The sequence below is a fragment of the Rhinolophus ferrumequinum genome, chromosome 23, assembly GCF_004115265.2.
Source record: "Rhinolophus ferrumequinum isolate MPI-CBG mRhiFer1 chromosome 23, mRhiFer1_v1.p, whole genome shotgun sequence".
Lineage (NCBI taxonomy): Eukaryota > Metazoa > Chordata > Mammalia > Chiroptera > Rhinolophidae > Rhinolophus > Rhinolophus ferrumequinum.
This window is the reverse complement of record NC_046306.1, coordinates 40,163,889-40,187,724: the sequence shown is the minus strand read 5'-3', so window position 1 is coordinate 40,187,724 and position 23,836 is coordinate 40,163,889. Positions and strand designations below refer to the sequence as shown.

Sequence of the window (23,836 nt, the reverse complement as noted above, 5' to 3'; positions counted from 1 at the left end):
TGATGTAATACAGAATTGTACACTTGAAATCTATGTAACTTTACTAACAATTGTCACCCCAATAAACTTTAATTTTAAAAAAAAGGAACATATGATAATGACTATGTATGTAGAGAAAGAATGCGCGTATGTATTTGCATGTGTGTGTAGTTTTATATTCACATAGGATAAAATAATGGGTAATTTTTACTTTTTTCCTATTTGAAAATATAATTCGTTTTATTAAATGAATGCATCCCTCAAATTAATTAGCAAATGGCAGAAAAAACTGAGATTTTTAAATGAAATAAAGACAAAAGTATAGCAATTGTTAGACTATTTACAAAATCCTAAACAATTCATTTATGGGAATGTCTTGTAACATAATTTAAAAACCGCCTACTTGTGAATACTTTTATAATAAAACTTCTTTAAAGAATGCAATTTCCTGAAGGGCAGGAGAGTCTATTTACCTGTGCTGATACTAACAAGAGAAACTTCATAAATCAGGATGGAGGATTTGAAAGGTGTGAGAGAATTAATTAGAAATGTTATTTCACAAAATTCTTTTTCTTCAGAATATGTCTGGCTTCTGTATTTGTATTTGTATTCTGTATTTGTATCATGATCAAAAAGGTTTTATAAAGATAATTATAATGTGAGTATTAAGCTATGCATAAGAAGAAACTACAGAAAAATAATTTTCTATGGGGAATTTTTTTCTCTCTTGTCCTAAAGTAAATGGATAATTTGTATCTGAACTTATTCTAGTCCTTGATAATCTTTTTTTATACACATGCTGTCTGGGTCTCAGAATGCAAAGTAAATGCTCTACATGAAGAGTAAAAATGGAATCACTTTATATTGTTTGCAAAATGTTCAACATCTGCCTCCCTCTCATTGTTTTCTTCAACACTAAATTTCTCTAGAGTACTGAGTAATAAAAAAAAAAGGAAAACAAACAAAAAAAGAGCAGTGCTTGCTTTAACTTCCTTACCTCTCATTTACTCAGCTCAATTACTAAATTACTCAGCAAAATTACTAAAATTTGATTACAAATATCCAACTCTGCCCTTCAAGGAGGGACAAGACCAGACCCCAAACCAAAGGGCCAGAGGTAGAACATTGGTGACTGAGTGGCCAAGGTTGGCACAGAGAAGCCAAAGGGATGAGACTGGAAGAAAGCTGAGGCCTAAATCCTGGGGATGGCAGAGTTCAGAGCCATGAAAACAAGAGATAAAGAGGAGAAGCAAATCAGGATGGAGCAGGGTTGGAGCTGGAGTCTAGAGGTGAGGCCAAAGTCAGGGCAGGCAGCCCCCTCCCTCTTATCCAAATTTCACCTAACTTTTCTTTAATACTGGGGGGGTGCCAAAAAAATGTATACAAGTGGACACTTTTTTGGTCAACGTTGCTCAAGCAGTAGTTCGCCATAATCAGAAGTGTCTGGATGCTGATGGTAACCACTTTGAGCACCTCTTGTACTTGCAGAAGTCAAATGTGACTTGTATTCATCTTTTGTTATCAGTATATATTGAGTATTACAATTTTAATAGTTTCTTTCTTTCTTAAAATGTGTATACATTGTTTGGCATGCTCTGTAGATATAGAATTATTCAAGTTATTAATTTTTCTTAAATGGGTTTTGGTAGTTTGTGCTTTACAAGGATTTGGCCCATTCTATGGAAACTTAAAAATATGGAGTTGTTGTGATATTCTCCTATCCTTTAACGTCTGTAGGATCTGCAGTGATATCACCTCTTTTATTGCTGGTATTGGGGATTTGTCTTCTCTTTTTTTTCCCTTGGTCAGTTTGGCTAGACGTTCATCAATTTTATTCACCTTATCTTTGTCTTTTTAAATTTCCAAACCCAATGACCTGTTTTTTGTGTACTCAAATTATTCGATTTCCCTGCATCGTTTGTCACCTTAAGAATCTTTGACTTCTGTAAAACTCCTCTCCTCTTCCAGTTTTCTTTCTTATCATTAATAGCTCATTTTCATCTTTCAATATTCTGCCCTCGTCCTCTGTTTTTTCACTTTAAAATCTCCCCTGCAACTAGACAATCTCCTTTATTCTCATGATCTCATTCATGAAAGTACCTATATTTCCAACTCTCTCGTACATCTAATGCTATTGTTTCTACTTTGACCTGATGAATCCACCATCTCCCCAAAACCTTGAGTCATCATTAACCCACTTTTATCCTTTACTTCTCCATCCAAATAACACTTTCCCTCTCAAACATTACTTTGCATCTGTGCATTTTCCCAGATCCATTCCCTGCCTGGATCTTTTTGTCACTGCCTAAATTACAGCTGGTATCATTTCTTGGCCAGACTGTTGTGTGCTCCTCCCCTATGAGGCACTGAACACATGAAAACCTTTGAACACACAGCCCATATCATGCATTTCTTCTTCAGTGCTCTCTGCTGGTTCCAAGATAAAGCCTTCTCTTTACAGTTCTTCCTTTGCTATCTAGCATCTGCTCTTCCTCCCCATATCTTGAACAGCAGCCACGCCTGCCTACCTGCCTGCTAATACATATTCCAGGTGCTTTCCTGCTTCCATCCTTTGTTCATTCTGTCCCTCTGACTGAACTCTGACTCATCCTTTCTGACCAGATTCAGAGGCCACTCTTTCTCTGTGAAGCTTTTTTTCCTTCAAATTGTTTTTTTTCATTGAGGTATAATACCATATACGAAAATGCATAGATATTAGGAATGTGGTTTGATGAGTTTTGACCATTGTATACACCCCAATCTACAGAACATTGCTGTCACCCAAGAATTCCAACATGCCCCTCTCAGTCTCACTCTTCTCTCTACCAGAGGCAACCAATGACCTTCCCTCCCTCTTTCTTTTCCTTCCTTCTTTCTTCATATTTCTTTCCTTCTTTTCCATATTTCTTTCCTTTTTTCTTTCTTTCTTTCTTTCTTTCTTTCTTTCTTTCTTTCTTTCTTTCTTTCTTTCATTTTATTAGTTTCAGGTATAATAAAACAACATAGTGGTTAGACATTTATATACCTAACAAAATGATAACCCCAATAAGTCTATCACCCATCTGACACTGTACATAATTATTACAATACTATTGACTATATTCCCTATGCTGTACTTTATATCCCTATAAATATTTTTTTAAATTGCAGTTGACATTCGATATTATTTTACATAAGTTTCAGGAGCATAGCATACTGGTTACATGTTTACGTAATTTATGAAGTGATCCGCCCCATAGTCTAGTATCCATCTGACACTGTACAGAGTTTTTACAATATAATTAACTATATTCCCTACACTGTACTTTACATGCCTGTGACTATTTTGTAACTACCAATTTGTATTTCTTAGTCCCTTCACCTTTCTCACACAACCCACCTCCCATCTATTAACCATGAGTTTGTTCTCTGTATCTGAGTTTGTTTCTGTTTTGTTTGTTCATTTATTTTGTATTTCATATTCCACATATAAGATCATATGGTATTTGTCTTTCTCAGTCTGACTTATTTAACTTAGCATAATACCCTCTAGGTCCATCCATGATGTTGCAAATGGTAAGATTTCATTCTTTTTTATGGCAGAGTAATACTCCATTTTATAAATGTACCACAATTTCTTTATCCAATCATCTATTGATGGGCCTTTTGGTTGTTTCCATATCTTGGCTATTGTAAATAGTGCTGCAGTGAACATAGAGGTGCAGCGAACAAATCAGTATTTTGGATTCCTGTGGATAAGTACCCCAGAATGGAATTGCTGGGTCATAAGTTACTTCTATTTTTTATTTTTTTGAGGAATCTCCAAACTGCTTTCCATAGTGTCTGCACCAATTTGCAATCCCACTAACAGTGCATGAGGGTTCTTCCCCTCATTTTCTCCAGAGTAAGAGTTCCAAGAGAACCAGGCACAATGATTATAGACTCACAAATCACAGAGCATCCCTTCTACCACGTGGGTTTAAAAAGTCACAATCCACCCAGATAAAGAGGGGACACAGATCCTACTTCTTGATGAGAGCAGTGGCAAGGCCACATTGTAGGAGAGCTTGTGGGGTGGAAGATGGTGTTGTGGCTACCTTTGATAAATAGAATCTGTCACAGTCGGCTGCTTTAGATTGCTGAACTTCAGGGCATGACATGTGGGCCATTGATATTAAAGAACTTCAACTTGAAAAACTCTTCTTTGGGGTCAATAGAATCCTCATCCACCGAATACCAGAAAATAGGTGGGCTTTATGGGAAAACTAAATATGTAGATTCATTTTTAAGTTGGTTTTGTTTGAAAGTTCTTTCACTCAGTGTGGGATCAAGAACTGTGTGTTTTCAGAAACACATAAGTAGTAAATGCACAACTTTGCTGGCTACATTGAGTACCAAATGAGTTTTATCAGATATTTAGTTCTACAAATTAGGTCATCAAGGGAACTCTACACATCTTCAAATGAAGTAATGCTTATGGGTATTATAAAACAATTTAATTCAAGCTATAGCCACTTACAGTAAAAACTGGCAATTTAAAAACTCTTCATAAGGTAACTGTCAGGGTAAAGCTTAGGTAATAAAAGGCACTGATCCAACCTTACCTGGCTTTACGAATGTGCAGCTGAGGGTAATGGTTGTGTCTGTGACATACATGCACGGCAAAGTCCTCGTCATATGTCAGACTCGTCATGTCCCCCACTAGGTCAAACACAGTTATGAGAGTTGAGCCTAAATCAGAGACAAAGAAATGTGGCCTCATTTTACCAAGAAATAACTTTAAAACTTCAGAATTAAATGTAGTTTCCATTCTAAACTGTGTTTTAATTGTTATAATCAAATAGGCACGTTATACATTTAGGAACTGGAAACCATTCTTACTTCTCATTCCTTTAAGCATGAAGTTCCTATATTAGCAACTGGGGATGGGAGATAGTTGAGTAGATTTTACCTAGGCTTATGTAGGATGGCACTATGAGAAAGATGAAGTGCAGTTCTGGCACTGCCTTAAACACGGTCCTGGCAAGGGAAAGAGAGGATGCGTGTTAATAAACAAGCAATCTCATTAGCTGGCACCTGAGACAAATGCCTTCACTAAAAAAATGAGGTATTCATACAACCACATGTGCTCCTTTGTTTTCTGCCTGCAAAGGCAAGAACATCTTCAAGGCAATTTATTTTTCTTTTCTATATTTCCTGCATTCCAAACGGCCCCTTTTCTATCTGTTCCATGGAAGTTGAGAGAATAAAGGGTGCCATGTTCTGCAGCACACCAGATTTCTGCTAATATTAACCTTTGACCTGGCATCTGGATGGCCTGGTGTGACATTACAAAGTGACTGACTTGAAAGCTGGGGCCACCACCCTCAAATGTCTGTGCAGGCTGTCAGAGGCCCACCGTCATCACCTAGCAGCCCCGGTGATCATATTTCGATGCACCATATTATTCAGGAAGCTCTGCAGTCTGTCATGTTAATAAACATTTCTAAAGATAAGATTGCAGAAAACTATTTTTAGAAACTTCCAAGTCTGCATCTCTTTATTTTTCCACTACTTCCCCCCACAAATACATTTTTAAAATAACTGCACTACCTGTTTGCCTCAAACAGTGGCAGTTAAAGATGTGTGCTGAAGAGAGCACCAACTCAAAGAAATAGATTGTTTTTATTCTTTCAGAAATATCACTGCTATTCAAAGTAAATACTTTAATGTAGCCATAAGTAACAAGCAAATTTAACACGTCAAAGAATTTCATGTCCTTCAAAAATATTTTTAAATGACAGTCAGTCCTCTGTATCCACAGGTTCTGTATTCACAGATTCAACCAACCACAAATTGAAAATATTTTTTAAAAATCTTACATTGTTGCTAATGTGTACTATGTAGTTAGGCCTATGATGGTTGCCTCTGTACTGAACATGTACAGATTTTTTTTCCTTGTCATTATTCTCTAAACAATACAGTATAACTACTTACACAGCATTTACATTGTATTAGGTATTATAAGTAATGTAGAGATGATGTAAAGTGTATGGGCGAATGTGCGTAGGTTCTGTGCAAATACTATGCCATTCTATATAAGGGACTTTCGCATTCATGGATTTTGTCATTCGTGGGAGTCCTGGAACCAAGGGACATTTATATCCACTTGGTCTCTTTCGTGTCATTTTGGCATTAATGTGTCTTGTCTACAGTGCTGCTGCCAGCCCCCCAAGTCACTGTGTGCAAGGCCCCAGCCACTCACCGAATAATCTCTTTGCAGCAGCCAACAGAATACTCATTCACAGCCACAAAGAGGTGCATGAACAATGTGTTCAGAGGCTGCAGAAGAAAAGAGAACACAACGAAAGGCTGAGTCAACAGTTGGGCTATGTTATAGCAGGGTCGGAGGTAAAAGGCGGGTTTTGGGGACACAAATTCCACTTCTTGATGAGAGGAGTGGCAAGACCACAGACACAGAGCTGCCCGTGTTTGTGGATGATTTTTTATGTCTACAGTGATGAGACACTCAGGCAGTGTTTGAGCTTTCTGTTTTCACTGCCTTCTGTTTGACTGTTTTCACTGCCGTCTTTCCTCGTAGCTCAAAATTATTCAAGGAAACGAATTCTGGCCCATCTTCCTGTCCTCACAAACAGTCTGTGGGCAGGGAAGCACCTGCAGGGGAGTGAAATCGATTATTAACTCAGTAGTCTTGTCCCCGGGATTGTCTATGCCAAGGGAAAGACAATCACCCTTTCCCAGGGGCTCTTGAGTCAGCAGCTGCCTCTCTATTCAAGTGACATGAGGGAAGGAGTCTCTTATGAATTTGAAGGATGGAAGACAGATGCCACGTTATGAATCCAATGGCTTGTTTTGTGCAACATTCTCAGAGTCAGAATCAAAGTCCAGATAACAACAATGACGACACCAATGTCAGCACTCTCGTGTATTAAGTCATCTAAATCCCATAACGGCCTTACTTAACATCTGCTTAACATTTCAAACAGGACTAGCTTTAGGAGTGCATGGTTTATCACTTGGCTGATTTATCTCCCAAATTCTCTCTTCCATCAAAAATATTGTAATTCAAGATTTGTTCTTTAGCTTTAAGACACCAATGATTACTTCAGTTATAAATAGCCCTGGGATAGGTGATAAAACATTAAGCCTAAGGCTCTATCCCAATGCTGTCCAACAGAAAAATAATTTGAGCCACAAATGCATGCCACATATGCAGTTTTAAGTTTTCTAGTAGATATAAAGAGACTAAACAGGTGAAATTAATTTTTAATATATTTTATTTAACCTCATGTATTCAAATTATCATTTTTAACAAGTAATCCATATAAAAATTATTAATGAGATATGATACGCTTGTTTTTCTACTAAGTATTTGAAATCTGGTGTGTATACTATACTTACGGCACATCTCAGTTCAGACCTGCCACATCTGAAGTGCTCAATAGCTACTCACCGCTGGTGGCTACCATACTGGACAGCTAAGATCTACACTACAGTAGGAAATAGTTTAAAATGAAGCAATCTTGCAGAGAACAAGAAAAAGAACAAAGGGGAAAGTATTTATGAATAATGGTAAAATCATGATCCTAATGCAAACTTAAAATGAACATAACAGAGATTTACTCAACCCATCAAATAATGAGGTGACCAACGAGATGATAAAAATGATTCACTGCACTTGAGAAGCTGGCTACTTTAGGCAATTTAATGAAGGAATGTTAGAAGATTGCTGGGTAAGATACGAAATAGTTAATGTCCTACTGGACAACAAACTGCAACCTTTGATAACTAATTTCTTCTACCACTAGAAATTAGTTATATCTCAAATGGATAAAAATCAACAAGTTAATCACTATTCCTACAGAACTGTCAATAGAAAATCAAAGGTACAAGCACTGACTGAAAGAATCTTTCTGGGCTACTTCCAAGTTTGAGATAATTCTTCTGACAAAGGTAACTGGGTGTACAGGTTAGTGAGGTAGAGAAGACCATAGAGGACAAAGAGAAGGCACCATCTAGCCGAGTAAGTGCTGGGTAACGTAGCCAGTGTGCGTGTGTGTGTATGGTGCATGCACGCATGCATATATGGGGGGTGAACTCATGCACTCAGCGGACATGCTGTTGAATTCCATTGACAGGCAGGTATGCTGCCCACAGTCATAGCCTCTGGCTCTCCACAGATGCTGAGGCCAGATGCTGGCCTGGCTCTGGCAGGCCGAGGGCAGGGAGAGCTCAGATGTGGCACCAGCTACTAAGGCCCTTTCCCTGGTAACTGCTGACCTGGCTCCTATTAGCCAACAGGTTGTCATGTGCCTGCAGCTAGAAGACACTGAATGAGCCTTGGTCCATAAAGGCACGTTGAAAATTATAGTGTGACATGAATCTGAGGCTTTGTTGTCATTATTACAGGGGCAAATATGTAGATGGCAGTGCCCTCCCAACATACCAAAGCCTTTGGACATTGACGCTTGGAGCAGTGTGGAGATCTGGAAGGCAGATGTTCTGACACTCCCACTAATGCCTTGCTCCCACTCCTCATCGGCAAAGCATGACCTGGGCCTAGCCAGCAGCTGTCTGATCTAGATAGTACCTACCCTTTCCTATTCCCTCTGGCTTCCTGCTCTCAGACCCACTTTCCCTCCCTACCAGCTAACTTCATTTCTAACTGTCATAATGTCATATACTTTCTGTTGTGAGTTTTGAACTGCTCACTCCAAAACTCATATATATATATATATATATATATATATATATATATATATATATGAGTATATATAAACTCTCTCTCTATATATATATACATATATATATATATGTATATGTATATATATATACACATATACACATACACGTATATATGACATGTATATAACCACAGGATTTTCCTTCAAAATCCAGGCTGTTCTAATAGGCACTATGCATGATTCCTTGATTCCTTACTGTGCATGGGATTTCACTGTCAAGTTCCCGGAACACAGACACCCAGTCATCCTGCTTGGCCACATTCCAGTTGGGGTAGTCCAGGAAGGTGGCTTGAGCCATGATCTCCTCCTTGTCATTGCAGAGAGTAATGGCAAGGTTTGCCTTCTCCCTGTGGAAGTGATTAAAATTACACATATAAATAAGATTACTGAAAGTGAGATGAGGATGTCATTTTTCTCCCCGTTTGGCTACTGAACCTTAGCAACCATGGTATAAGGTACCATAACCATTGAAAGAGGCGGATACAATGTGACAGCAAACTTGAAATAGATCTTTCAGGACATCTGGTACTATCACCTAAATTTTTATTGAAATTTACATTTCATTAGAAAGGTATTATATTTATGATGTAATATCATATTATATTATGATACCCTTCCCCTGAACATTGGCTAGGGGGAAATTGTTTGACTGTACAGTTTTCCCTGTCCTCTCCATGTTGCCAGGGCCACTGTGTTAGCCTAAACTTGTACAGTTAGGATGGCTGACTGTCCTGGTTTGCCCAGGACTGAGGGGCCCAGGACATGGGACTGTCAATGCTAAAACCAGAAAAACCCTGGGCAAACTAGGATGAGTTGGTCACTGATGTGCAGCAAACTTAAGTTTAGCTCCACCTCTGTCAGCATTCTTAAACAATTTCTCAAAACCCTGAGCTAATTGATTCTTATGGAATCTGAGCATCTGCAATGTCATCTGATCCAGCTGTACAAAAGGAAACCTTGAGGGGTTCTTGCTTAAGCTTAAGGGAACCCAAAAAGTTGACAAAGACAATGAAGGAGAAGCAAGTCTTCCAATTCTTATCCTGGTGGCTGGCCCAAAAGGATGTCTCGGTGGCCCCTCCCAGTAGCTAACCTATTGTGTGGCCTGCCAGGACAGCAAGAGCCGTGACTTGAAGAGCTATAGTGTACTACTCAGAGAACCATTTGTATGTAAACTGAACTGCAATTTTCACTTTCTCAGCTGAGTGAAATCTACTAGTATCTTAAGTTGGAGAAAAAAGATTTAAATGTTTCTTCAAAAAACAAAGAAGGTAGAAGTTACCCATGTTCCTTATTAAGGAGACCAGAAGAGAAGACAACATGTAACTGAAGAAGAGACAATGGGGAGCATAGAGAAAGTTATATATGCTTTCCAGTTACATTTTTATGAGAAAAGTATTGTATTGTCAGTGCAGTAAAAAATTAGAAAGTACTGGGTTGGCCGGTTAGCTCAGTTGGTTAGAGGGTAGTGCTGATAACACCAAGGTTGCCGGTTCGATCCCCACATGGGCCACTGTGAGATGTGCCCTCCTTAAAAAAAAATTAATTAATTAATTAATTAAAAGAAATAAAATAAAGTCCTAAAAAAAAAAAAGGACAAAAAAATAGAAGGCACTCACAATCAAGAAGAGAAAAAAATAATTGGAAAAATCACCTGTAATACCACCTCCCATAGATAACCAACCAATATTTTGTTGTCTATCTGTCCAGATTTATCTTGTTTTTGAGGGCAGCTATATATTGAATGTGTTTTGTGTGTTTCTAAAATTGAAATCGTACAACCCATACAGTTGGTAACCTGCTTTTTTCCCACTTGACGGCGTATCATTTTACTAGAGCTGTTCACCAAAGAACAGTCTCTCACACACATGCACTTCTTGTTCTAATTTTTTTCTTTAAACCAGTTCACTTTGACTTAAATAAGCACATTTTAATAGGAAATTTACATTAGTCTCATAAATGGAAAGCCAGTATCCCTTGCTATAAATATAATTATAAAAATAAAGATATAACATTTAAAACAAAAACTTCTTGTACATGTATCAAGTCAAATCACCTTAGGTACCACGAGAGGTATGGGATCTTCAGGAAACATTGTGCTAGGGATGCTGATCTCAGCACCTACAGCCACTGTCCCCCTCAGAGGAAGCCACATCCCACAGCAGGGGCCTCCCCAGGGGAGCACTGGGCCCAAGGGCTCTACCAAAGCACTGGCTATCATGGGGAAAAAAGGCAACAAACTACCTCAGGTCCCAAGAATACAGTATCCATACAAAGGACTTATAAGCAGGAGGATGCGACCCCCACAACCTTTCCAGTCTGGTTCCCTGAAGCCCTGACCTTCATTCCACTCCTGGGTTCCCTCCATTTCTGGACCTCTTGACTCCCCTGCCCCAGAGCCATGACCTACAACTTCATACTGAGAGTCCTCACTCTAATCCAGATGAGAAAATGCCCAGGGCACCGGCCCATCACATGTCGGCGATGACAATGGCTGTGGTAGAGGGGGAAGCGGGCAGGAGCTGGGAGAGGGCAACCGCCATCCCCTCGGGGAAGCAAGGGAAATGTGTTCCTGGAATTCCAATTTGAACTTGAAAAACATTTATCCATGGGAACCTAGGATGGTGGTTGGGTTCTATAGCACAATTAGCACAGTACTATACCACACAGACATTATAGATTAAATAGGTTTTTGTGGATTGGCCTGGTTAGCCAGTCACGAATAACTTTGTTTCAATGGGAAAATGCACTGCAATTTCCAAATGGCTGACTGCAAAAAGTAAGTTTTGTAGCATTAGCCTTTTGTATGTATAATTTCCACTTCTCATTACCTCTTAGCCATTAGATCCTCTACAGAAAAGATAAAACTCATCATGTAAGCAAAGAAGGGAGAAGAAGAAAACAGTAGAGGGAGAAGGTGTGTTTTTAAAACTATTTTTTAAAATTATTCTTTATATAAAGTGTTTTAAAATTATTCTTTATATAAAGTGTTTTAAAATTATTCTTTATATAAAGTGTTTTAAAATTATTCTTTATATAAAGTCAAATCCTAACCAAAGGAGCCCTATTAAAACACACACACACACCCACACACACACACACACACACACACACACACACATATATATTTCACACCAAATATACTAAAGCTCAAAGATATTATTCATCAGTAGAAATCAGAGTTATTTTCATTACAGCAATGTCTCACTTATTCAATTGGTTTAGGAAATTTTCCAAGCTCGGCCCAAACTCATTTTATTTAACTATACTTGATGGACATCTTGGTGAAACAGTGTCCCCATTTTCTGCTTTGTTACGCAGCATGGACAACACAGAACTCTGCGTCCAGCGCACACTGTCATGGGAACTGCAGCCATCATCGTTCCCCTCCCCCTCACTGCACTGTGACATCTGCACTGATTCTTTTAGCCCCTTTCTCCACTCATCTGTTATGCCCAACCTGCTCATTTTCTCCCATAAAATTTAGCAGGGTTTTTTAGGAGAGGTAAGTTTTATTCATTCCTCTCTCTCTGTGACTGAGCCAGTCAGCAGTCAATAAAATGAAACTGAATAAACTAGAAAAGAAACCACCAGTTTTAGAAATGTGTATAAAATAGGACTCGAAGCCTCGAGGTTGGCCCAGAATGGGGAGAGGGAGTTACCTAACATAAAAAATGAAAGATTCCAGGGGCTGGGTAGCAGCTGTTTCAGGAGCTCCAGGATATTAATGAAAATGTAAATTTACTTTTATTTCTGAAAATATGCTGGCTTCTAAGGTAGGTCACAACCTTTTGCAAAAGGATCCCATTTTAACATTTAAAAAAAAAAATCTCATTATTTCCCTCCCACATGACATGTTATACCTTTCCTATCTGCCAATTCAGAAAATACATAAACACATTAAACACATGCATTCGAGGTACCCGTACTGCCACTCCAAGACCCAGCAGGGGTATCAAGCTCACCTTCAGAAACAACCAGCTGTCAGTAATTTTAGGTACTTAGCATGTGACCATGTAGAGAATTTGAGAAAATACATTTGTGGAAGCATTTTGAAAAAAATTCTGTAGAAAGGCCCCAGTTGTAACCCCGCTCCGACCCTGCATTCCATGTTTTGAGTACCCCTGAAAATGATGGGCCTTTGGAGACTGAGGAAGAACTGAGGTGATCACATGCACAGCACAATCGTCTGCCCTCCTGCTCAGGCTGTGACATACTTCATCCCAGGAGGGACAAGTCAGAACTGCACATTTGCTAACAAAGTTCAGGCTTATAAATGATTTACATAAGGAAATTTATTTCCATGGTACAGATTCAAAAGATTCTTACAGGAGTGAAAGCACCCCTCCCACCCAGCACTCTTGAATGTCTGCCACTCACTTCCCCACCTCAGATGTGATCACACCTCCCTCCACACGACATGCTGCAGCTTGTTTTCTTTCAATGGTATATTTGGAAGAGAATTCCATTGCACTCATAAAGTAGTGCCTCATCCTGTTCTATGGCTGCCCAGGTGCTGAGAAGGGAAGGGAAGGAGAATAATAGAAAAGCTCAGCTCTGCCCAACTCTCGTCCCTGCTCTCTTCCAGGCAGACTCAGAGGAAAGGGAAAACGATGAGCACCTCCTAGGAACGACGTAGGTACTCCACTGATGTAACAGTTATTGCCACTGCTCCACTCATCCTGTAAATTAGGTACAACTGTCCAATTCACAGATAAGGAAGCTAAGGCTTAGGGAGGTTAAGTGACTTATACACAGTCACATGATTAGTAATAGATTCATTCATTAACAAACATTTACTGAACACCTACCAAACAGGTGTTCTAAGTGTTGCTCTAGGCTCTGGGGATACAGCAGGGAACAGGCAAAAATCCCTGTCCTCATGGAGCTGATATTCTAGTGGATGGAGGCAGGCATTTTTTTTAAAGAACTAAAATGCGTAGAGTATCAGGTGGTGGCAACTGCTATAGAGAAAAATAAGGGGGAGAGGCTGTACCCTGTGTGTGTGCAGTGCGCTTCCAGGAGAAGGTAGTATCTGAGCTGTGATGGAGAGGCACCAATGTGTCTGGGGTGTTCCAGAAAAAAATAAAGGAAGTCAGTGTAGCTTGAGGGAGATGAGGTCAAAAAGGAAAAGAGTGGGCTCTGCATCACTTCATGGCAGGGAGATGGCAAACCGGTGCGCGGTTATGAGCAGAAGCATGACAGGATCCAATGTGTCTGAATAGTGACAGTGGCTATTGTGGGAGGGGGTATGGGCAAGAGTTGACATCAAGGAGGAAGCAGAGAGACCACTTAGGGGGCTGTTGTAATACTCAAGCCAAGAATGCTGGTGGTAGAAGTGAGGTGGAGAGAAGATGCCAGGTTCTGGATGTGTTCTGAAAATGGAGCTGACAGCCTTTCCTGGTATAGGATGTAAATGAAAGAGCAAAGATGACAGCAAGATTTTTGGGCCAAGCAAATGGAAGGATGAAGTTGCTGGAGTTACTCAGATGGGGAAAGTGTGGGCAGAGTAGTTTGAAGGCAGGTGATGACCATGCTAGGTGTGAAGTACCTACTAGGTATCCAAGGGTGACCTCCATCAGGAAGCTGGATAAATGAATTTGGAATCTAGGCGATTCTGTCATCAGTTAGATGTTATTTCACATTTAAGTCATAAATTCACCCCAAATTGATTTTCTTTTATATGACATGAGTTTGGTATTTACAGTCACTCTTCCATATGGATAACCAATTGTCTCAGCACCATTTTGAATGGTACATCTTTTCCCCATTGGCTTTACTATTATGCTGATTTTGTTATTATCACATTTCCAAGTATGTACAGGTCTGTTTCTGGAATCTCTATCCTGTCCCATCGGTCTTTTGTTAATTCCTTGACCATTACCACACTGTCCTGATCACTATACCTACAATTAATCTTTAGTTGGGCAAGTCTCCCCTTCTTATTTTTCTTCTTTCAGAGTGTTCTGGCCCTTTGCTCCCATTTAAATTTACTCTAATATTATCAACTTCAACAAGTAATCCCGTTAGTATTTTGATTCGGGAGATAACTGACCTCTTTATGATGTCCAAGAATGTGGTATACCTCTTCATTCATTTAGGTCTGCCTTAATGTCTTTCAATAAGGTTTGATAGTTTACCCCATAATGGGCTTGGAGTTATTCTGTCAGTTTTACCCTTAGGTAAAATACCCTTAGGTATTTTATATTCTTTGGCATGAGTGTAAATAGTCTCTTTTTAAAAATGATTTCTAAGCATTCAATGTTAGTCTATAAAAATGCAATTGTCTTTTGTTTGACTTAGTAGCCAGCAACTTTAAACTTATGTATTAATTCTAATGATTTGTTTACATATTCCTTCCAGTTTTCTACATAGAGAATATGTATCACCTGCAAAAAATAAGTTTTGTTTCTTCCTTTTGAATCCTAACACTTTTTGTTTTATTTCTTTTTTTCTTCCTTACTGCAATAGCTAGGCTCTCCAGTTCAAAGTGAAACAGAAAGTTGTGACAACAGGAATCCTCAGCCTGTTCTTTATAGTAAAAGGAATTATTTTAATATTTTATCATTATTTATGATGTTTGTTAAAGGTTTTTATAGATGCTTTAGCAGGATATGGGAGTTGTCATATTCTTATTTTGTTAAGATTTATATAATAAATGTTGAATTTTATCAAATGTTTTTCTTTCTTGAGAAGATTATATAATTTTTCTCCTTTAATCTGGGAATGTAGTGAACTAATCAATTTTCTAATATTAAAACAACCTTGAATTCTGGTATCAATCCAGCTTGATCATGGTATAGTATATTTTTTGTGTATTTCTAAATTCCTTTCCTAATGTTATGTTTAGAATTTTTGCATTTATATTCATGAACAAGACTGGATGTAATTTTCAATTCTCATTCTATGGGAGATCGGCTATTAACCTTCGTTTCTTGTCTGTCCTTATCTGATTTTACTATTACCATTATGCTAGCCTCATAAAGTGAGTTAAGGAGTATTCTCTGTCTTTCTGTTTCTAGAACGTTTCATTCAGTTGGGACATATGGATGTACCTAATTCTTGAATGTTTGGTACAACTGGTATGTAAAGGCAGTCGTGCCTGCTATTTTATCAGTGGGAGGATTTTAAATTGCTGAGTCAATTTCTTTAATGGGTTTCAATCACGTTTGAAGTTGACTTTAGGAAACTCTATTTTCTAAAAATTTATACTTTTCATCTACATTTTCAAATTTTTGGCATGAAGTTTTTTATACAGGTATAAATCCAATCCCGTCAAAATCCCCAAATCCCTAAAAACCAGAACTTTATCTTATACCTTATTTGGTAGCAAAATCAGACTACAGTGACATGAGATTATTCTACAGTCTTTATCCCACTTAGAGAATTTTCCTATTATTTACCACAGAAATATTAAAGTGTATAACTATGGGGACCCACTCTAGCCCTTGCTGATAGAGTTAAATAACATGTGACAAATCCATGTGGCCTCTCCAGCAGAGTAGCCAGATTTTCTACCTGGTGGTGCAAGGCTCCCAAGAACACAAACTTGAATTCTGCCAGGCAGGCCTGGGACTAGGGTGAGGCAGGAGAGGCTCTCGGGCCTCAGAATTGGAGGAGGCGTTCACTCTTAAGTTGGTGCGGGTTCAGCACCTGGAAGTGAGTACCTTGGACACCTCATACTACCCTAGTGCCAGCCCTACTGGCAGGCCATCTCACGGCTTGGCCTAGGACTGGTACAGCACCACTTCCATCACATTCTACTGGGTAAGTCAGAGGCCCAGCCCAGATTTAAAAGGTGGGGACTACAGCAGATGGGGATAAGAATGCAGAGGTATGGAGAATAGGGGAACATGGAAGCCTGTAATGTAATAAACACCCACACCTGCTTTAGCTGCAGTACACAAAAGTAAAATTTATTTTATATATACACATAGTATGTATTCATATTTACATACATATATATACCTAATATGCAAATATATTTTAGTTTTTATTCAAGTCTTAATATATTCCAATTTTCATTTTTCTTTTTTGACCCATATTATTTATTATTGCATTAAAAATTTTTCAAACATATGAGTGTTTATCTTTTTGTTACTTATTTCTAACTCCGTTACATTGTACTCAAAGAATGTATTATGTATGATACCAACCACTGAAATTTCTTAAGCCTGCTTTATGGCTTAAGAGGAATTCAATTCTTATACATGTTTCCATGTATAATTGACAAGAGTACGTATTCTCTAATAATTCGGTGCAATATTCTACATATGTCCATTAGATCACATTCTTTGTGTTCTTGTTGAAATCTTTTATATCATAACTGATTTTTAGTTTACTTGGTCTCCCAATTATATTAGGTATATTAAAATCTCCAATTATGACAGTAGGTATGTCTGTTTCATTTTTTGGTTCTGTTACTTTTTGCTTTATTTATTTTAGGATTGTTCCATTAGGAGCATACAAGTGTAAAGCTGTCATACCTCTCTCAAAAACTAAACCTTTTATCATTATATAATGACATTCTTTATCTGTAGGGATGCTTTTTGCCCTAAAGTATGTATTGTCTGCTATTTATATAGCAAAACTAGCCTTATTTAATGTTTTTTTCCTCCTAGTACTTTAAATATTTCTGTGCCTTTGCATCTTAAGTGTGTCTCTTACATATAAAATATGACTGTTTTTTGCTTTGTTCTGTTTTCAGTCAATCTGCCCATCTTTATCTTTTAACAGAAGAATTTTGTCCGAACACATTTATTGTGATTACTGAAATAGTTTGAATTTTTTTTCTGTCTCCCTACTATGTGATTAATATGTCCTATGTTTTCTGTTTCTTTTTTCTTCTTCCCATCTTGCCATCTCTTAGGTTCAGGGTTTTTTTAAATTTCTTGTTCTATTTCCCTCTATAGATCAGAAGTTAAAATTTCACTGCCTATCCTTTTAATGATTATTCTAGCCATACAACATATATTCCTACCAAAGTCTTTACCCTCTCTTCTAGTTATCAATCGATATGTAACAAACTACCCCAAAGGTAAGTGGCTTAAAACAATTTATTATTATTTCTCAAGATTCTGTGGGTTGAGTAGGTTCAATTGAGCAGTTTTTGCTGGGGGTCTCTTACTGTGGTAACAGTCAAATTGTGGCTGTGGCTGGAGTCATCTCAACATCTTCAATGTTAAAAATGGCTCACTCACATGGCTAGTAGTTGATGCTGGTTTTTGGCTAGAATCTCAGCTGAAGCTATCAAATGAAGCACCTGCATGTGGCCATGTGACTAAAGCATTTAATAGTATGGCATCTGAGATCTGAGAGGGAGCATTCCAAGAGACTCAGTGGAAGTTGCAAGACTTCTTATGATCTCCTCTTGAAGTCATAAAATATCACTTCTCCTGGTATCTATTGGTTACAGAGGGCCAGCCTTAATTCAGTGTCAGAAGGAATGACATGAGGGCATAAAGCAGGATATGTGGTTCATGGGAAGGAGGAAGAGCACCTTTGTGTATTAACTGCTACACCCTCCTCCCGAATAATACCTTAAGAGTACTTTTATTACAATCACATGCCTCCAATTTATATGCTATTTTGTCCTGTATTTTATCTAAGTTGTTTATGTCTTATAATTTATTATTTATATTTAATACCTATAGTAAACTGGTTATTATAGTTATTGCCTTATACAAGTTAGATTCACCCACATATTTACTCATATTTTTGTTTACTTTCCTTCTTATATCTTCGGCTTTCCAGCTGAGATAATATTCCTTCTGCTTATAGTATATTCTGAGGCATTTCCTTATTTCAGAGTCCAATGGTAAACTCAGTTTTTGTTTGTCGACAATGCATTTATTTTCCCCTAGGTATTGAAAAATTGTTTCACTGGGTATATCATTCTAGGTTGATGTTATTTTCTCAACAATATTGAAAATAGTCTACCATCTTCTCGCTATCAATTGTTGCCAGTGAGAAATCACCTATTAATCTTTACTTCTTTGCAGGTAATGTCTTTTTTCCTCTGATTATTTTTCAGATCTTCTTTTTAGCTTAGGCGTTTTGCTGTTTTATTATGATGTGCTTAGTTGTGGATTTTTCTGTGTATCTATCCTGTTTGGGATTCATTGCATTTTCTGAATTGAAGAATTGATGCTTTCCCACAATTCTGGAAAGTTCTCAACCATTATCTTTTCAAATACTGACTGTTCCAAGTACTATTATCTACTTTTAGAAGTCTAGAAGTCTTAATTGTTAAATGGCCTACCCACATTTTTTTGTGTCTCTTTGTGCTGAATTCTGGATAATGTATTTGTATTGATCAACCACCTTACTACTTCTATCTTCAACTGTGTCCATTATGATGTTTGACTCATCTACTGAGCTTTCAATTTCAACTACATTTCCATTTCTAGATGGTCTATTTGACTTTTTCAAGTCTCATTTATTTACATGATCTTTTAAGACTTATCTTTTCACTTTAGACATAGTAAGCACAGTTATTTTATATTCTTTGTTTGATTTAATATCTGAAGCCTTTGAGAGTCTGATTTTGCTGGATATTTTTGTTGTTGGTTCTCACTAATGATACATGTTTCCTTGTATATTTGTGATTTTTGACTCAGAGCTCATATTCCTTGGAACTTTCTCTGTTATTATTTATAGTCTGAGTTGAAACTCTATCCCTTCAGACCTGATCGGTATTTATTTAAGCCAGTCTTCTGGACATTCTACTAACTTGTGACCACTTTAATCAAATTCTCCACTTTATTTCCTTTATTGAGTCTACTGGTAAACTAACTCAATTTTTGTCTAAAAATGCATTCATTATTTGGGAAGTTTTGAAGCTTTCTGGGACCACAGAGATAATTAATATGAACCTCAAATCAATACACACTTATGAATTCCTGGAGGAGGCTTCATTCCATGCCGAGATTGAAACAAGCTATTTTGCTTACGATCTACTTTATCCAGTGGGCTTATATCTCATTCATCCTTACAATGGACAACCCAGTTTTACACAAAAGAATTTAATGCTTCCCTCCTTAGGTAGAGGGAGTATTTATCTTCTGTTCTTTGCAAAGCTGTCAAAACAGAAGCATGAGGTTTCTAGAATGCAGCAAAAATACTAAAGGAGAAAGCGGCATTGGTTCCAGCTGCCCTCCTGAATTTTCTGATTTCATTTTGATAATGTTCTCTGCACAGTACTTATCTGTGTGTGTGTGTGTGTGTGTGTGTGTGTGTGTGTGTGTGTGTGTGTGTGTATCAACATGTCTTTTCCATCCAGAGGATATCATTAAGGTATTTAATCCACCATAATGCCAAAAAATGAAATCATTTCTCATTAGTATATACATTTTAAAGCATTTTATACATATTGCCCTACCGCCTTCCAACAAAACTGTGCCAATATGTATTACATTCATCAGTGTGCTGATCAGACACTACAAGTTTTAATGTCTTAGGCTGGCCTTAGTTTAAACATTTCAATTGTATTTAATATGAAGCTTTATGAAATCCAAAATACTGAGCCATCTCTTAGCTTTTTCAATAAAAATAATTAGGATCAGATTAAAGAATATTTATGCGGGTGTCCAAAAAAAAAAAAACGAAAAAGAAAAAAACAGGGAGATAAAAAGACATTTTAAGAAAGAAAAAAAAATCTATGCATATTTTGAAGTTTAGAAGAACATTTTAACAACAATGGATAAGAACATATTCAGGCTTTGTCACTTACTGCTTGACCTTGGCAGGCCTCCATTTTCCCATCATTAAAATGGACATAATAGAGGCTACCTCAGAGAAGTGTCAGAGTATTAAATATGATGAAGTTGACAAAGCACAGAGCCTGACTGAAAATAATTCTCAAAACTGGCAGCAAATATTATTAACTTGCCCCAAGTGACTCTATTAGTGGGTGGGGCAGTTAAGATTTGAACCCAGGTTTGCTTGAATCCAAAACCCATGAGAAACCCCTCCAATTTGCTTGTTACAGAACTCAAAGGTTCCCAAAGGTCTCCTGCTCAGGAGGGCAGATTTTCTTGTTGCGCATTCCTTGCCATAAGCCCCGTAAAGGACAAAGGAGTGGGGTCCCTTCCAGATGTGTGTTAAAACTGATAAACATTCTTGAGCTTACTTAGCTATGTACTTACAGAAGATAAATGATATTAAGCTGTCCAAACAGCTTCTGGGTAAATTGTCTAATGAGGTTTTTGATACAATAAACATCCTGCGATTCTGTTCTTCGGCAATGAACCACTTCTACCTTTCCTCTTGGAGAAGTGAGTATTGACATTTTCTATCCTGTCCCAAAAAGACAGAAAAAAGCCCACTGTTAATCTGAGATGACAAGCCAGTCTGGTTACAGTATTTACAAAATTGGATATTAATTCAATTTCCATACATCAAAGTGAACTTGGTGTTAGAGTGCTGGTGGCACACATTTTCCCCTGGGGGTAGGCTATGACAACTGACACTACAAACCAGCTGACATGTTTCTCTCCAGGGGAATGATGCTTCTGAGAACTGGCTTGTCTAGAAGTTTCTGCAACTGTATTCTTTGTTTCCAATAAAGCTGCTTTCAAGTATTCTAACAATAGAATTAAAAAACATTGAAAGGAATTGTTTACTGACTCAGGGGTCCTCTTATATTTAAACAGCCACCTAGGCATGTGGTCAAGAGTTACAGGGGAAATACTGACAGCTGCTGCCCACGTTCCAAATAGTTCCCCAAACTGGAATCCTGAAGGGCAGCAGTCCTAAGAGATATTTTGAGGAAAAAAACGTTCTGTGGTCAAATAAGCATAGGAAATGCTGCTTATGATGGTGTTCCTGAGGGGCCGTAATGTCCATAAAGTCTTTGAGAAGTTCCCTAAGAAGTACCTGCTTTCTTGGTGTAACTCAGCCTTTCTCACTCCCTTTCTGAGGAGAATCTCTAATGACAGCGACAGTGGAGAGACTAATATTCGAGAAAGACACTTCGGGGAATGCTGTTGACAGGAACAGTAGGCCACAAAATGATTTCACTCTCTCTCAATGTCTTAGTGTGTGTGTGTGTGTGTGTGTGTGTGTGTGTGTGTGTGTCTCCCTCTCTCTCTCTTTTCTTTTCTTTCCTTCCTTCCTCCCTTCCTCCATCTCTCCCTCCCTTCCTTCCATTTCCCTCCTTTCCTTTTTTCTAGGGAAAAACACCTTATTATGTACTTGCTAGTGAGCTCAAAGCAGGCAAATTAATTTTTCACCATGATATTGAGTCTAAGAACAATCTGAAACATTTCCAGCACCCTGGAAGAATGCCGCTTAGCACCACCCAGTCAATTCGCTCCTGCAAAAGGTAACTGTATTCTGACTTCTATCCCATAGATGATCTTTGCCAATTTTTGAACATCATATACATGGAATCATGCAGTATATATAGTTTTCTTTCAAAACACAATATATCTTTTGGCTTTTTGTTGTTGTTTAGATATATCCTTGCATGATTTTCATTTTGCCAAAGTACCAAAAAACTTGAGTGCCGTAGGGGCCTGAGACATCTCTGAACTGAGTTTCTCCTTTGTCAGATGAGGAAACTGAAGCCCACAAGGTGAAGTGTCTTGTCTCAGGACAGATGTTTGGTCAGAAACAGAACCTTGGACTTCTCCTTCCAGCCCAGCCCCTTACCACTCCCATCTGTGTAAGTAACCTGCAGGTTGGCTCTATGGATAAGAAGTTCCCCTGCCCTCATTGTCCACTGATGTTCGGATGAACTACAGCTTAAATGGTTGTAAACCTTCAGATGTTAAGGGTGTAAAGTGCAGGGTAACACAGGAGGATTCGCAAAGGTGGCAGATGGCATCCAGAAATTTCATCCAGTGGACCCTGTCTTGGTGAATTAACACCATCCTCATCTTTGCAGGCTTATAAACGGGTTTCATCAACATGCTCAAAGCAAACCCAGCTCTGGGGAATGGCCCTACATTATCCAAGCTCACAGAAACTGAAAGAACAAGTACAAAATGTCAATTTATTAATTTACAAAGAGAAAGTCAATGGGGGGCAGTCCAGGTGTTTCTGTAGCCCAGATAGTTAACAAATAAGTCATGTGGGTTAAGTACAAGTCTGACTTCCTCTCCTTAACAGGGTAGAAGGGAATTATTTCTCCACCTCCCATGAGCTATGTGGCCACAATCTCGCAACCTTGGTATCAAGGTGACTGCAGTGAAATGGGGAACTCAGGCTAGTCTCGTTCCAGCCAGATGTTGCCTTCTGGAAATGTGGTCTTAGAATGGCAGATCTTCACATTTTGCAAAGGAAGAAAAGCATGCTGTTTACATAACATCCCCCAAATTTGAAATATTGGCTCAAAATTCTTCTTCACACTCTGCAGATATAAATAAACATTTATTTAAGCTGGTTTAGCTTCCATTCCTGCTGTGGCAGAGCCACCCATGCCATCTCTGTGGACCAGCTACACAGAAAGCCCAGCTCTCAGAAGGTGGCTTACATGGGGCCATGGTTAAGAGCATAGGATGTGGAATCAGAGTACCAGGGATGACAACCACCTTCTATCCCTTATTAGCTGTGACATTGGGCAAATTACCAAAACTCTCAGTTCCTCAGTTTCCTCATCTGTAAATTAGAGATAATATATATACCTCGAAGAGTTTTATAAATGAGTTATGTATAAAATGCTAAAAGCTGTGTCTGACATAGTTAAGTGCTCACTCAGTACATATCAGCAACCATTAAAATCATTTTATTGAGCATTACATTCTCAGGATTCAAAATAGTGAACCTCAAGAAGTCGCTCACCAGCCCTGAAGCCTGAGGGGCCCTCACCCACTGTAGAGATGCCAGGCCACAAAAATCAGAGACAGGCTATGCTTGGGTGGCATCTTCACAGATGTTTGCCTAAACATCTCTATTTTGTTATGACCACAGGGCCAATCCATCCCCTTTGTGACAGACACTTCCTTTCCTAGATAAACAAATATACCTTTAATCAATTTGCAGTCAAGTTTTGATCACTTGCTAGCATTTCCTTTCTAAGATGGCTTTACCTAGCGCAGCTGCAATGAGTTGATTTCACATTCTAACCCTAATGTCATTCTTTCTTGACATTTAATTTTTTAAAATTATTTTTACACAGCAATGCACTATAATGC

The 23,836-nt window shown here is 38.2% G+C and overlaps 1 protein-coding gene across 5 annotated transcripts in view; it reads right to left on the bottom strand.

Moving 5' to 3' along the window:
* CFAP61 (cilia and flagella associated protein 61) overlaps positions 1 to 23,836 on the bottom strand; it is a 336,449-nt gene that overhangs the window by 311,771 nt on the left and 842 nt on the right. For 3 of the 5 annotated variants that reach the window (XM_033094245.1, XM_033094247.1, XM_033094244.1), the window contains exons 2-6: positions 20,846 to 20,996; positions 8,899 to 9,049; positions 6,203 to 6,279; positions 4,910 to 4,977; positions 4,563 to 4,689 (exon numbers count right to left, since the gene is read on the bottom strand). In XM_033094245.1, the coding sequence (XP_032950136.1) occupies positions 4,563 to 4,689; positions 4,910 to 4,977; positions 6,203 to 6,279; positions 8,899 to 9,049; positions 20,846 to 20,988 (566 nt within the window). In that variant the 5' untranslated portion in view covers positions 20,989 to 20,996. Of the gene's footprint in view, positions 1 to 4,562; positions 4,690 to 4,909; positions 4,978 to 6,202; positions 6,280 to 8,898; positions 9,050 to 20,845; positions 20,997 to 23,836 lie in introns of those variants that run through there. The other 2 variants (XM_033094246.1, XM_033094249.1) reach the window with 2 other exon arrangements.